Source organism: Mesocricetus auratus, unplaced genomic scaffold, assembly GCF_017639785.1.
Source record: "Mesocricetus auratus isolate SY011 unplaced genomic scaffold, BCM_Maur_2.0 Super-Scaffold_100062, whole genome shotgun sequence".
In the NCBI taxonomy this organism is placed as follows: domain Eukaryota; kingdom Metazoa; phylum Chordata; class Mammalia; order Rodentia; family Cricetidae; genus Mesocricetus; species Mesocricetus auratus.
The window spans coordinates 1422174-1438101 of NW_024429234.1; the positions used below are offsets into that span (position 1 = coordinate 1422174).

The 15928-nt window shown below is 46.4% G+C and overlaps 1 protein-coding gene across 1 annotated transcript; it reads left to right on the forward strand.

Annotated features, from left to right (window-relative positions):
• Positions 1-9775: 9775 nt before the first annotated feature.
• Positions 9776-14814, forward strand: LOC121136320 (dipeptidase 3). Its single transcript, XM_040736650.1, has 10 exons — positions 9776-10216; positions 10477-10603; positions 11039-11168; positions 11250-11391; positions 11666-11735; positions 11847-12023; positions 12646-12730; positions 13201-13276; positions 13606-13741; positions 14479-14814. The coding sequence occupies exons 1-10, from the start codon at positions 9939-9941 to the stop codon at positions 14719-14721; spliced, it is 1464 nt and encodes a 487-aa protein (XP_040592584.1). The 5' UTR covers positions 9776-9938; the 3' UTR covers positions 14722-14814.
• Positions 14815-15928: the final 1114 nt, after the last annotated feature.

Below are 15928 nucleotides of genomic sequence, written 5' to 3' on the forward strand. Positions count from 1 at the left end.
AGAGCAGGTGGACTGACCAACTCAGCTACCACCCAGGCCTGTATCCAGGGCTTTGAGTTGGCCCGCCCCAACATCTTTCCCATCTAAAAACTGTAAAGAGTGTGAAGGGGCCGGTCCTGCATAACCAAAGCTGTAGGATCTCTATGACACAGGGCAACAACAGCGTATCTGAGAGGAGTCCTGGTGAGGACCCTGTAATGATAGTGCAGCAGAAGCAGAAGCCTTGAGTCAAACCAATGACTCATTGCACTGAACATTAGCAAGTAAAGTAATTTAGGCATATTAAAGTACATAGTGACCACTGAGTATATCCCAACCTCCCTCTCCCTCTCTCTTCCTCTCTCCCTCTCTGTTTCTTTCTCTGTCCCTCCCTCCCTCCCTTTCTCTGTCTCTGTCTCTGTCTCTCTGCCCTCTCTCTCTCTCTGAGATAGTCCTGGCTGTCCTAGAACTCAGTAGACCAGGTGGGCCTCGAACTCACAAAGATCCACCTGCCTCCTCCTGAATTCTGGTATTAAAAGGATGTACTAGTATTGCCAGCCGCCAACCTCTCCATTTCCTAAAGAACTGGATCTTGCTTTATCTGATTCACCGTTATTTGAAATAGTCACACAGAAGGTTCTCCCAAGTGTCCTTTGTGAAGGCAGAAGTCCCAGGTCCTCTGTATAGGAATATGTTTTTAAGATAAAACAGAGATTAGAACCTTGGCCTTGAATAACTTGGATTTCAACTCAAATACTGTCACAGAAAATCATATTATTGGGCAGAAGGAATCCTACTGCTTCCAAAATGAGCTGGAAATAAAGAAAAGCAGGTGCCTCTGTAGGAGGGGGAGGGGGTTGCTGGATGCTTAAAAGAACCTTGCTGGTTTTTGTTTTTTGTTTTGTTTTGTTTTTGTTTTTTTGTTTTTTTTTGCTTATGCTGAGTCAGGAAGACTCCCTTAAGTGAGCCACGTGAGTCTCTGCTTGTCTCTAGCAAAACAGAGCCCACCTGATAAAAATGCTGCTACCAAGAAGCTGTGCTTCTCTCTGTTCTTTTGTTCCTAAAACTCCTTTTAAGCTTTTGTCATTCTACATGGAAATTCGATCCCACTCCTGACAACCATATGCAGAGTATAGCCTTCCCCATCCGCCTGGGTCCTGCCACAGTTGCAGTCCCCAAATAACACACAGGACACTATATTAATTATGAAGCTGTTGGCCATTTGCTTGGTTTCTTACTGGCTAGCTCTGATTTAAGTATTTAACCCATAATTGTTAATCTAAGTATTTTTCTTACGGGATAAAAGGGTCCGGACCTCTTACTCCTCTGGCGGGCTACATTATGTCTCTCTTTCCCAGAATCCTCCTCAACTCCTAATCCCACCTATCTTGCTTCCTTATTGGCCAACAGTGCTTTATTGACATACACACTTCCCCATCAATTTGGGGTTGTCAAGGCACTGTAACCAGACTGGCAGGAAGAGTTCTCTTTTTTTTGTTTGTTTGTTTTGTTTGTTTTTGGAGACAGGGTTTCTCTGTATTGTTTTGGATGCTGTCCTGGAACTCGCTCAGTAGACCTGGCTGGCCTCGAACTCACAGAGATCCGCCTGCCTCTGCCTCCCGAGTGCTGGGATTAAAGGTGTGCGCCACCAACACCCAGCTGGGAAGAGTTATCTTAACATAGGGTCTCACTATGTAGCCCTTGGATGTCCTGCAACTTACTATGTTGAATTTACAGAGGTCTGCCTTCCTCTGCCTCCCAAGTACTGGGATTAAATGCATTCACGGTCATGCCTGGCCAGATAGTCTTTTTTTTTTTTTTCGGTTTTTTGAGTCAGGGTTTCTCTGTATTGTTTTTGGAGACTCGCTCGATAGACCAGGCTGGCCTTGAACTCACAGAGATCCGCCTTCCTCTGCCTCCCAAGTGCTGGGAATAAAGGCATGTGTCACCAACGCCTGGCCAGATAGTCTTTTCTTGACTTTATTCTGACCCAAGGATAAATTTATAGAAAGTTCATCTTTTTGCAATTGTGGACTCAGTTGGGCTGAGGAAGGATGTGGCTTTGTTTTTAGAGTGCTTACCTAGCATGCACAAAGCCCCAGTTTCCTTCCTTGGCATTGCACAAACATAGGTAGGGTGGGCATAGTCTTCAAATTCTTTCACTGGGGAGGTGGAATTGAGAGGACCATAAATTTCATAAACTCAAGGTCATCTTAGCTATATATTGAGCATGAGGCCAGCTTGTGCTACATGAGACCCTGTCTAAAAAAAAAAAAAAAGAGGCTCCGGGTCTGCTGGCACACAACTATAATCCCAGAACATAGAAGCATCTAGCTCAGTCGGATGCTTGCCCATCACATCCAGAACCCTGAATTTGAGCAACAGTTCCAAATATTTACTTCATCCATATTTAAGCATGTATCAGAAAAAAGTTAGGGACCCTAAAAACAAACAAACTCATCATACTACTAAAATATTTTTAAAAGCTAACAACACTTTTTTGTTTGTTTTGTTTTGCTCTTTTGAGACAGGGTCTCACTATGTAGCTCTGGCTGTCCTGGAACATGCTTTGCAAACTAGGTTGTCATGGGGGAAGTCCTTCTGTGTATATGTCTTTTGTTTTTGTTTTCGTTTTTGTTTCTTTGTGACAGGGTTTCTCTGTATTGTTTTGGAGGCTGTCCTGGAACTGGCTCTGTATACCAGGCTGGCCACAGACTCACAGAGATCCACCTGCCTCTGCCTCCCAAATGCTGTGATGAAAGGCATGCACCACCAATGCTCAGCAATGTTTGTCTTATTGGTTGATAAATGAAGCACTGTTGGCCAATAGGGAAGCAAGATAGGTGGGACTGGGAGGTGGAGGGTTCTGGGAAACAGAGGCACAGTCAGTCACCGTAGGACTTGAGAAGAGTAAGAGGTCTGGACCCTTTCTCTGGTAAGAGAAGACCACATGAAATACTTATATTAGCAGTTATGGTTAATAATTAAGTCAGAGAAAGACAATAAGAAACCATAGAAAACAGCCAACAGCTTCATAATTAATATAGCATCCTGCGTGTTCATTTGGGACTGACGTGGCTCTGGGACCAGGCTGATGGGAAGAATGCTCCTTACAAGGTTGGCCTTGAACTCACAGAGATCCACCTGCTTCTGCCTCCCAAGTGCCGGGCACATTTATTTATTTATTTATTTGTTTGTTTGTTTATTTATTTATTTGCACAGAGTCTCACTCTCTAGTCCAGACTGGAAGAGAAGTTACTATGTACCCTAGGCTGATCTCAAACTCACTGCAATTCTGCCTCAGTCACCCAAGTGCTGGGATACTGGGCTTACAGGTGTGTGTCACTATTCCAAGCTTCATAAAATATCATTACTATTCTAAGCTGTCATGATCAAATTTCTGTGATTGCTCAATTTTAATAACTGATTATTTGAATCTTAATATTAGAAAGATATTCCATACTGTAGGCAGTTGTCATGACTTAATTTGCAGGTGGGTCTTCCCCCTTAAAAAGAATTAATAATTCCTTGCACTTAGCTTTGTTTTAGGTCTCATGATTTAGCTCTCACTGGCCTAGAACTCTTTATGTAGACTATGCTGGCCTCTAACTCACAGAGATCCACCTGCCTTTGCCTACTCTGTGGAGTGCTGGGATTAAAGGCATGCACCACCACACCCAGGAAGAAACTGACATTGAAAAAGATCACTGGCTTTGTCCTTGGTAGTTTCTTTGCTTTTTGTTTTAAATTTTGTTGAAAATATTTTTCATATGATATATTCTATCACAGTATTCCCTACCCCAACTCCTCTCACTCCATTCTCCATGTTTTTGAGTTTACTAATTAAATCCTACAGTGTCATTTAGTGTGTTACTCTGTTCCCTGTTTCCTATACACTGGTAATTTGGGGAAGCTTTTATTTACCTGCATGTTTGGAGATGTGGAAGCCCTGTATTACTTAATCTGTCCTTCAAGTTATGGCTTCAGCTATGTTCCTGCTTCAGCCTCCTAAGTAGCTGAACTACAGACATGCATCGATGGGGTCAGCTATTGGAAGCTTTTTAACCATATATTTCTGGGCCTCCACCCTAAAAATTGGTGTGGGTGCTAGGCTCTATCATTTATTTTTAATTAATTAATTTATTTATTTATGTCAGCTGGGAATTGAACCTGGGTCCTCTGAAGCACAGCCAGTGCTCTTAAATGTTGAGTCATCCTCTCCAGCACCTATTTATTTTATGTGTAAGAGTTTTGTCTCTATGTATGTATGTGCATCATATGTATGCCAGTGTACTCATCAGATCCCCTGGAACTGGAGTTACCGATGGTTGTGAGCCACTATATGGGTGCTGGGAACTAAACCCAGGTCCCCTGCAAGAACAAGTGCTCTTAAGCACTGAGTCATCTCCCTAGCCCTTCTTAGGAGCCCTAAGTGAGTTGTTTGTTTTGTTTTTGTCTCCTGTCTCACACTTGCCAACCTATTGGGTTTCTCCAGTAACTCCAAACTGGTTTCCATCACACTAAGAATCAGAGGTATGGTGGTGAGATAATAAAGACTTTAACTGGGAAGACGCTAGGAGGCCCAGGGCCTGTGTCTCCACCCTGCAGCTTAGGTTATAGGAACTTACTGGTCTTGCTTGAGGAAGAAGCATCCTCAGTCTTGCTGCTCTGACTCCTGACGAAGAGTGCTGTCTCCAGGGTAGGCTGACTCTACTAAAGATGATGAGTTGTTTATGGTAGCTGCCCCCTGTCCAGGTTGCTGATGCTGGTCATCCTAGTGTACACACCCAACTCTATGCTGCCCCTTCTCTACTGACATCCCCCCCCGCTTCCTTAGGAACAACCGAGGAACATTCATTTGTTCACACTCATCACCTTACCACACAGCTTGCAGCAGCCAGAGTAATCTTTTCAGTTTCTACATCAGATTTCTTAGCTATCTTGTTTAGGTTCCTCTTACATATCTTCCCTTCTGACCTAAGCCAAAAACAGCACGTCTCACCACAGTTTCCAAAGCCTGCTGTAGCCTGTCCAACACCTACTCTAATCACATCATTCACAACTGTTTCTTTCCTCTCTGGCCATATGAGTCTTTTCCACTGCCGCTGGAACAGGTTGGTCTCATTTTCCGTCTCACGGTATTTATACATGCTGTTTCCTCGAAGAAAACTTTCTCTCCAGCTTCCGAGACTCCCTCACTACCGTCTCTGCTGAAGCCTTCCCGTGATCACTTTATCTAACAGAGTATCACTTTTTTTCTTTCTTACAGGCAGGACTACATATGGCTCAGGTTTGCACACAGTTCACTATGGAGACCAAGATGGCCGTGAACTCTCAGTGATCCTTTCGTTAGCTTAACAACTGCTGGGATTATAGGCATGAGTCATCACACAGAACTTTATTCTCACAGTAACTATAATTATAAGTGGCAGTTACATAATAAGTTGTAGTGTGTGTATGTGTGTTGTTGTTGGTCAAACTCAAAGTCTTGCACATGCTCGTCAAGTACTATATTTCTAAGCTACTATTCCAGTCATGGATATCTGCATATTCTATTACTCATTTTAATCACCTATTTTTTTAGACAAGATTTCTCTGGATAATACCCTTGACTGTACTGGAACTCACTCTGCAGACCAGGCTGGCCCAAAACTCACAGAGATCAGCTTGCCTCTGCCTCCTGAGTGCTGGGAGTAAATGTATGTGCCATCACCACCCAACACATCCTATTTTTTAAAGACAAACTCTTGCTATGTATCCCTGGATAGCCTGGAGCTCAGTATATACACTAGGCTCATCTCAAACTTGCTAGTATCATCTTGTTTCTGTCTCTGAAGTTCTGACATTACAGGTATACTCCACCAAGTCTAGCTTGTGTCATCTGTTAGTTTCTGAGTGACTTGAGGCATGCTGGATGGCATATAATGGATGCTCAATAAGCCCTTGTTCAATAAATAGATGGATGGATGAGGTTGGCTAATGGACTAGCATCAGTCTCTCCTTCACACACTCACAATAACATCCTGTGCAACCTAATAGAACAAAGTTCTTCCTTTTGCCTCAGGCTCCATTTTTGGCTTCATTCTGAACTGTTGTTTAGTTAAGTTCTAATAGTGTCATCTTTATTTTTAATTTTTAATTTATTCATAGATTAGGCTTTGTTAATTTTGAAACAAGGTCTATAGCCTAGGTTGGACGAAAATCATTGCATAGTACAGAATGCCCTCTAATTCAAGACACTTTTCCTGCCTCAGGTTTCCAATGGCTGGGATTATAGGCATGAACTACTGTGCCTAGCTAGTCTCAGCATTAAATGGAGGCAACAGATTACACAGCTGGCGGACAGGCATAAAGGTAACACTGAAGTGAGCTCAGAAGATGAATTCGGAAAGCTGTGTGCGCCTTTCTAGATTGTAGAAACAAAGGAAAAGGTGGGGTGCTGGCGGGAACTAGATACTTAAGGGGATTTACGATGCTGGGGCTCAGTCTCCTGAGCATTGCGATTTCAGGCACGTGCCAGCATTTCCATCTTATGGGGCTCTCAGTCTGCCCTGCAGATGGAAATGCTCTGATGCCAAGGCTGGTCTGTTACAGCCAAAAGAAACTGGCAAAGTAGAGCCAACTGCTGCTCCAAGGTGATGAGAGGAACAGGAACAACGGGAAAGACACCCAGCTTTCCTCCTCCTGCTGGCAGCATCTGCTGAGTGACCATCTGGCAAGGAGTCGAAACAATGTGATTCTAGGAGTTCAAGGCCCAGCATCATTTTCATCATTTAGCAGAGATATGCATCTCTACTAGCATGTAAGAAGCCGTTAGTTAGCAGATGCAGAAACCCACAGCCAAGCATTAAGTAGAGCTCAGGAAACCCTGCAGAAGAGTTGGGGGTGGGGAGGATTGTAGAAGCCAGAGAGGAGTCAAGGACACCGTGAGAACACATCACACAAAATCAGTTAAGCAGGGGTCATAGGAGCTCACAGAGTCTGAATCAGCAATCATGAAGCCTGTATGGGTCTGAGATCGGTTCTGTGCACATATATTATGGTTATGTAGCTTGGTATTCTTTTTTTTTTTTTTTGGTTTTTTGTTTTGTTTTGTTTTTCGAGACAGGGTTTCTCTGTGGCTTTGGAAGCTGTCCTGGAACTTGCTCTGTAGACCAGGCTGGTCTCAAACTCACAGAGATCCTCCTGCCTCTGCCTCCCAAGTGCTGGGATTAAAGGCGTGTGCCACCACCACGCAGCTTGTAGCTTGGTATTCTTGTAGGACTCCTAACAGTGGGAGTAGTGGTGTCTCTGACTCTTTTGCCTGCTCTTGGGATGTAACTTGCTATGCCATGTTCAGTTGACATCCCTGCAAGGCCTGCTCTTTTCTGAAGGGAAACGGAGGAAGAATAGATCCGGAGCAGAGGGGAGATGGGGGAAAATTGGGAGGAATGGAGGAAGGGGAAACAGCAGTCAGTATGTAATGTATGAAAGAAGAATAAAAAAAGAAATAATTGCTTAATAAATATGATTGCAGCATGCCTAGGAACACTAATTCTGAATCATCCATCCTCCTGTCCCAGCTCAGACCAAAGAGCATATTTATCAGGGTTCCCTTCATTTTGAATTTGTCTTTGGCTCCACAATGTCCTTAGAGGAAGAAACAGCCCAAAGGTAGATCTCATCTGTTTGCTTCCCTGGATCTTTGCCATTTTATTGAGGGTGGGAGAGGTTTACTAGATACCAAATCCAGAACTTCAATCCTTCTAGGTATGTGATCTTCCACTGGGTTGCTCTCTCAACCCTCTTTGATATCTTCCAAATGTTTTAGTGCCTTCAAGAAGATTAAAAAAAAAAAAAGACAGGGTTCCCTCTGCAGCCCTGGCTAGCCTAGACTCGCTCTGTATACTCAGTCTAGCCTCTGTCTCATAGATAAACTCACCTCTGCTTCCTTAGTACTGAGATTAAAGGCATGTGCCACCATACCTAGCTAAGAAGATAGTTTTTTGTTTTTAATTTTTTTTTTGAGACAGGGATTCTCTGGGTAGCCCTGGCTGCACTGAAACTCTCTCTGTAAACCAGGCTGACCCCGACTTCACAGAGATCTGCCTGCCTGGCCTCCCAAGTGCTGGGATTGTACCACCACTGTCTGCAGAAGATAGTTTTTAAAAATGTCCTTAACTACTTAAACATGGTAACAGGATTTTTTGTTTGTTTGTTTTTTCAGACAGGGTTTCTCTGTATTGTTTTGGAGGCTGTCCTGGAACTCGCTCTGTAGACCAGGCTGGCCTCGAACTCACAGAGATCCGCCTGCCTCTGCCTCCCGAGTGCTGGGACTAAAGGCATGCACCACCAACACCCTGCTGGTTACAGGATTTAAACTAAGCATCATACTTCTTAGGCACTCACTCTACCACTGAACTATATCTTATATTTTACTGAACTTTTTCATTTCCTTTTGTAAAAACTATTAGTAGTATGTGTGTAAAAGAAAGGGCAGTAACTACATACCATGGCATTCATATTGAGGTCAGAGGACAACTTTTGGAAGTACGTTCTGAGGCAGGCAAGGTCTTTCTTGCCACTGTTGCTATGCTTCAGACAGCTCCAGATGGCCAAAATGCTTCCCAGAGATTGTGTGTCTGCCTCCCATCTCCCTGCAGGGGCCTGGGTTAAAAGGAGACATGGGCATATAGACCTCAGGCAGTCTAGCTGGCACAGCAAATCTTTTACTCAGAGTCATCTTGATGCCCTTCGTTTTCTTTATTATTATTGTTATGTTTATTTTATGTGTATGAGTGCTTTGTGTGCCGGTAAGCCTGCACACCAGGAGAGGGCATCAGATCCATTATAGGTGGTTGCAAGCCACCACGTGGTGGCTGAGACGTGAGCTCAGGATCTCTGGAAGAGAAGACCATTGAGCCACCTCTCCGGCCCTAGAACTTTATTTAAAACAAAGACAAAAAAAAAAAAAAAAAAAAACAGCTTTAGTGTATTTTGGAAGAGGTGTTAATGAGAGAGGGGGATGTTTAGAAAAGGTAACTACAGTCAAATGTAGATGCAGGTTTCTCAACAGAGACTCCTGCTTTTGTTGGTCGCTTGGTTTGAGATAGGGTCTTACTTTATAGTTCAGGTTGGCCTGGGAGTCTGTGTAGCCCAGACTGACCTTGAAAGTTCTGGAATCCTTATGCCAATCTTTCAAATGCTGGGATTATGCATGTGAGCTACTTCGCATTGTGTTTGTTTGTTTGTTTGTTTTCTGATGCAGGATATAGCTATATAGCCCAGATTGGCTTCAAACTCACAGCCCTACTTTACCTTTTGATTGCTGGGATTATACACCTGGCTAGGCAATATTTCTTCTGTTAGTGGCGATAAGTACTCCCTAGATGACAGTACTCTTACTGTCGATAACTTGAGCTCAACGTTTCAGGCCAGCCGGGGCAACATAGCGAGACCTCTTAACAAAAACAAGATTAAAACCTAGCAAAACTCACACAGAACTAATTTATACTCTAAGCAGAGCCTAGCATAACATGGAATATTTGACCCATTGAGGATAGGGCACATTCGGGTGCTAACACACATACGCCTGGCTAGTGAGATTAATTAGATTCCTAGCGTGCCCCCCACCCCCTGCGATGTTCCCCACTAGTCTCCCTCCTCCTTCAAGTGGGCCAGAAACGAGGAGCAGTTAGCAAGTGGATGCAAGCTGCAAGCGAAGGCCCGCCAGGCCCAAGGGGGCGCCCTTCTACTCGGGGGTGGGGGTGGGGGTGGGGGAGCGGAAGAGGGTGGCGCCCTCTAGCGACTGCGCTTCTAAGAGTGGAAAGTTCCAGAGCGTCCGTTGCGCAGCCGTGTGACTGGAGGCTTTTTCAAGCAAGGCCTCAGCCTAGGTACCCTGAATCGAAGGTCCGAACCCCATTGTCACTTTCTGCCCTATCCCTGCTCTTCTCGGGCTCTTGTGACCGAGACTAAGCAACATGCAGCCCGCGGGTCTTGAGGGTCTCCGCGCGCTCGGCCTGCGGCCTCTGGGGCACTGGCTGTTCCTGCTCGGGGTGCTACTTCTAGTTCCGCCTCTGTGGGTAACCTGCGCCCAGACCACTCCGAGCTCCTCCAGCTTTCCGACCACACCGGCGACCTCCAGTGCCAACACCACTCCAGGCACTCCCAAAGCCTCCACTACGCTCGGCACGACCAGTGACCCTCGCCTTCGAGAGCAAGCACTGGCCCTGATGCGAGACTTTCCGCTCGTGGATGGGTGCGTATGTGCGGGTGTGAGGCCAAAGAGGGCTAAGCCTACCCCTAGGCGTCGATAAGGCCCCTTCCCACCTTCCCTGGATGTCCACGGGTGCCCCTTCTCCCTTTGGCACCATAGCAGATGGAACTGCTTTCCAACTCGGCTTGCACGCGGGGGTGGGAAGTGTCCACGTTTGTGAGACAGTGGGACCTGAACAAGACCCAGGTTGAAACTCCTGTCCTGACCTGGAGGCCATGTTCTCACACTGATCGCATCTCCAGCCATAACGACCTGCCTCTGCTCCTGAGAGAGCAATTCCAGAACAAGCTACAGGATGTGAATCTGCGCAATTTCACCCGTGGCCAGACCAGCCTGGACAGGCTTAGAGAAGGCTTTGTCGGCGGCCAGGTAACACGGTGCCAGAATAATGGGAAGGTTGAGACCACAGAAACCTGTAGGTCAGACCCTAGATGACTAGGTCCTTGGGGCATGCAAATACAAGAACTTCGAAGACCAACACAGATGAACTGCATAGATGCTTAGGTTATGTGGAAATACATAGAAAATAATCAGAAAATCCCTGGTGAGTGGAGAAGTTGAGGTTGTTGGGACCACAAAGGATATGGTAGTCTTGCCTGGGTCATTCACACAGAATCATGAACAAACAGCAGCTATGTGTCCGTGGTCCACAGTTTGTTCATTGCCTGCCAAGCTTCATAGTCACGAGGGCATTTTGGGAGCCACTGACTTAAATGGGTGCTCTGGGGCCTGAGGCAGGAATGGTGGGCCTAAGGGTCTGGAGACCATACTGGCTTCATTGTGGACCTCCGGACCTACCTCTAGTTCTGGTCAGCCTACATCCCGTGCCAAACCCAGGACCGGGATGCTGTGCGCCTCGCCCTGGAGCAGATCGACCTCATTCGCCGAATGTGTGCCGCTTACCCTGAGCTGGAGCTTGTGACTTCAGCTGAAGGTGAGCTGGGACATAGCCTGGGATTGACACCAAGGGTTCTTTTCTTGGGATGTGGCTGCTTGACTCATTGCCCTTCTGTAGGTCTGAAGAACACTCAGAAGCTGGCCTGCCTCATTGGTGTAGAGGGCGGTCACTCATTGGACACTAGCCTCTCTGTGCTGCGCAGTTTCTACGATCTAGGAGTGCGCTACCTGACACTTACCTTCACCTGCAGCACACCCTGGTGAGCATGCTGCCTGGCCCTGGTGGTATGGCGGACAGTGTGGTGAGGAAACCTCTCTCCGTGGCTTGGAACTGACGAAAGGAATGAAGATAAAGTGGTCCACTGGGGGGCGCTGGTCTCCCTCAGACTTCCACAAAGCAGCTGGCCCTGGGCTCCGTCTGTTCTAGATGTAGAATGGATAAACACAGCCCCCAGCCCCCACCCCCACCACTCCCCAGTCACTGATAGCCAAGCTATAGCCAGTAAGATCTGCTTTCTCTTGCCTGCCTTGCAGGGCAGAGAGTGCAACAAAATTCAGACACTCCTTCTACACCAACGTCAGTGGGTTGACAAGCTTTGGTGAGGTGAGGACTCTACCATACCAGACCCTACCCTATGTGTTTCCTGCAGATACTTGTACACACCTTTGCTCCCTGACACCCTCTGCTTCCTCCCAAACCCAATTGTCCCTGCAGAAAGTAATAGAAGAAATGAACCGCCTGGGCATGATGATAGACTTGTCCCATGCCTCAGACACCTTAGTGAAGCAGACCCTGGAGGTGTCTCGGGCTCCTGTGATCTTCTCCCACTCAGCGGCTAGAGCCGTGTGTGACAATTTGCTGAATGTTCCTGATGACATCCTACAGCTTCTGGTGAGTAGCCACCCAGGCCCTCAAACACAGGACTAAGTACACTTCATCTAGAGGAACTCGCTCTGTAGACCAAGATGTCCTAAAACTCACAGAGATCTGCCTGCCTCTGCCTCCCAAATGCTAGGATTAAAGGCATGGGCCAGTACATTTGACTCATCTTGAGATTCTTAAATCCAAGCATAATGGCATATGCCTGCAACCTTAGTACTTGAGAAGTTGAGGTAGGAGGATCATGAGTTGAGGCCAGCCTGGGCTATATAGCAAGATTCCATCTCAGAAATCCAAAAAGGAAGGAAAGAGTAAGGAAGTGTCTGTCTCTTTGTGGTAGGGCCTCTTACATAAATAGTCCTGTCTGACCTGGACCTCCCAAGGGCGGGGGCTTATAGGCGTGTGGAGGAGAGTTTTGACCCTAAGTAAAGAAAGCTGTCAGGCTAATTAACCTTCCTCCATCTTTGAAACTCAGGTTCAAATCAGTTTCACCCAGGGACCCCAAACTCAGGAGAAAAGGTTCCTCCAGCCCCTGCTGAATTGCTGTCCTGTAAGGGTCCCCCCCCCCCAGCAACAGAAGCACACTGGCAGTCCAGTGTGACTGGACTGGCTGCCCCTCTGTCTGTCCCTCTAGAAAAAGAATGGTGGCATCGTGATGGTGACACTGTCCATGGGGGTGCTACAGTGCAGTCTGTTTGCCAATGTGTCCACTGTGGCAGGTAAGTTCCTCCTCAACTTTTCTTAATTAAAAATGTTTATGGGCATTTCCCCTGCATGTATGTCTGTGCACCATATGCATCCCTGATGCTTCATGGAGCTCTGGAGGCCAGACAGGATGTCAGGTCCCCTGGAACTGGAGTTACAGGTAGTTGCGAGCCACAATGTGCTGGGAATTGAATCTGGGTCCTCTGGAAGAGCAGCCAGTGTTCTTAACCACTAAGCCTTCTCTCTACCCCTGCCCCCACACATACCTCAGCTCTTTGTGCAGTTCTGACTCGGACGGTAGCCCCCAGGGCTCTCTGACAGCTCTACAGTCTAGCACATCCTGGACAATGGTAGACCTCCCAGGGACTGTGAACTCAGCTCTTCACTGTCACCTAGATGTGAACTGGATAACTGCCAGGACTCAACTTCCTCAGACTAGAGGTGCACACAATTATTAACTCTTCTGCCAACCTCTACTTTCTAGATCATTTTGACCACATCAGGACAGTCATTGGATCTTCGTTCATTGGGATTGGTGGGAACTATGATGGATCTGGAAGGTGAGTGTTTCCCCTGGGCTCATCTTGGGCTGGGGAGTCTTAGCCTTAGTTCCCCAGTCAAACTTCAGCCCATCCTTCAGACCTTAACCACACGCTCTGGTCTTCCAGCCCACATCTCCACCACCCCCCACTCCCAGGCTAAAGGAATCTCATTCATGTACCTGCCACTCCCCATCTAAGAAGATCTGTTGTGGACTGGGTATAGCCAGTTGCATTTGCTAATGTAAAGAACTTGGCCCTTAGTTTTGGTCATTTGTGCCTGGGGCGGGTGGGACAGCAGGTGCTAGATAAAGATTAGGGCCAAGGTCTCATAGTGAGTATCTGCACAGGTTCCCTCAGGGGCTGGAGGACGTGTCTACATACCCAGTGCTCATAGAGGAGTTGCTGAGACGGGGCTGGAGTGAGCAGGAGCTGCAAGGTGTCCTTCGAGGAAACCTGCTGCGGGTCTTCGGACAGGTGGAACAGGTACACAGGTTGTAAGGAAATGATGGTGTATTAGCCATGCCTCTCTAAAGGAGCAGAACTGATAGTGTACATACATACATATGTGGCGTGGGGACATTTATGAGTGGTTTACAAGCAGTAGTCTAGATAATCCAACAATGGCTGTCTCCTCATGGAAAGGACATGAATGGAGTAGTTGTTCAGTCCACTAGACTGGATGTCTCAGCAGTCTCCTGAATCTAGTGCTGAGGGTTCCTGGAGAGCTGCTGGTCTTCAGTGTGTATCAGAATCCCAAAGAAGTAGGCTCTAACCCTAGGGAAAGAATGCAAGAATGCCTTAGCAACAGTTTAGATGAAGTCTCCAGCTAGTGAGGGCAAGCAGGGAAAAAGCAAAAACTTCTTATACATTCTTTTATTTGGGCAGCCACCAGAAGGTGTTGGCCAAGATTTAGGGGATGGGTCTTCCTACCTCATAATCCAATCAAGAAAATCTGGTGCCGGGTGGTAGTGACTCACATCTTTAATGTCAGCACTTTAATCCAAGGCAGAGGCAAGTCTGAGTTCAAAGCCAGCCTAGTCTATAGAGCTAGTTCCAGGACAGCAAGGGCTACACAGAGAAACCTGTCTCAAAAACAAAACAAACAAACAAAAAAACCAGAAAGAAAGGAAGGAAGGAAAGATTGTCTACACAGGTAGGTAGGTGATTCACTGGAGCATTGGAGGGGGCTTGGGTGCCTTACTATTGGTTCCTTTTCCCAGGAGAGAGAGAGAAGCAGGGGGCAGAGCCCTGTGGAGGTCAAGTTTCCAGACAGGCAGCAGAGTAGCACCTGCCACTCCCACCTCCTGCCTCAATCCCAGGAAAAACACCAGGACACATACTTCAAGATGACCAAGCGGCCAACTAATCAGGTCCTGCAAAGGGTCTCAAAAGCCTCCCCATGCCCCATTGCAGGCCTCATGACTCTTGTCACCTCCCTAACCCTCATCCTTTGGCTTTGCTGATCTGACCACAGGTCAGTGTGGCAAGATCCACAAAGTGCCCCTCCTCATTGCCCAGGCCCAGCTTATGTTGAGAATAAATATTTGAAACATCAAGCAAAGTGTTCATTTCCTTCCTTCCTTCCTTTCTTCCTTCCTTCCTTCCTTTCTTCCTTCCTTCCTTCTTTTTGTTGTTGTTTTTGAGACAGGGTTTGTCTGTGTAACTTTGGAGCATGTCCTGGAACTCACTTTGTAGGCCACTCTGACCTCAAACTCACAGAGAATTCTGCCAGCTTCCAGAGTGCTAAGATTAAAGGCATGCACCACCTGCTCATGTCCTTTCTTTATTGTTGGGATTTGGGACAGAGGACTCTTGGTGAGGGAACCTGCAGTCATGGTCCTCTGGATGGGCAGAGACAGCTCACCAAATTTTTATCCTGAAACCTGGAGCCTATATGACAATGACAATATAACCCAGGATCACTGGGACAGTGAATAGGTTCCCAGTGAAAGGCTGCTTTTATTTGTTGTAGGGATTTGTTTTGTTTTGGAAAGCAAGTCTCTCTATGTCCCCTAGCTGGCCTGGAATTCTGCGCCCAAGTGATCCTCCTGCCTCTGCCATCTGAGTACTAGAATTTCGGGCATGTGGTATCATGCCTAGCTTTCTGGTTTCCTTACTCTATATAAACATCATTTTGGCACCACTCAGGAAACAGAGGCAGGCAGACCTTTACAACTTTGAGTCAGGGCTGCATTGTGAAACTCAAATAAATTAATAAATTATGTATGTCACTCCAAGTCTAGGTATGGTCACTCAAGCTTCCTAGGAGGCAAGAAGATCAACCACAAATTCGATGCTGGACCTGACTATATAATGAGTTCCAGGTCAGTTAGGGACACACAGTAAGACCATTTCTCAAAAAAAAAAAAACAAACAAGAAACTTCTACAAGATGATATAGGAAAACAGTTCTGGCCTGAATATAGAGACACTGGATGTAAAAAGCAGGAAGAACAAAGGAAACATTGGAAGAGAAAACTGTTAAAGTTAGTAACTCCTGTTCATTATTACCAAATATTACCAAAGGAGTGATAAAACGAGCCCCAGCCAGGGAGAAATTTTAACCAAGTAATTGACAGTCTGTATTTGGACTCGACAATCAGATAAGAAAATTAGCAAAGCACTAAAGGGGTAGAAGCAGAAAGGTCAGAAATTTGAAGCCAGTTTGGGC

Excerpts from the sequence above, each read along its gene's own strand:
- LOC121136320 (XM_040736650.1), top strand. The coding sequence starts at position 9,939 with ATGCAGCCCGCGGGTCTTGAGGGTCTCCGCGCGCTCGGCCTGCGGCCT. Across the intron at positions 13,277-13,605 it reads AACTATGATGGATCTGGAAG|GTTCCCTCAGGGGCTGGAGG; the intron begins GTGAGTGTTTCC and ends GTATCTGCACAG. Across the intron at positions 13,742-14,478 it reads TCTTCGGACAGGTGGAACAG|GAGAGAGAGAGAAGCAGGGG; the intron begins GTACACAGGTTG and ends TCCTTTTCCCAG.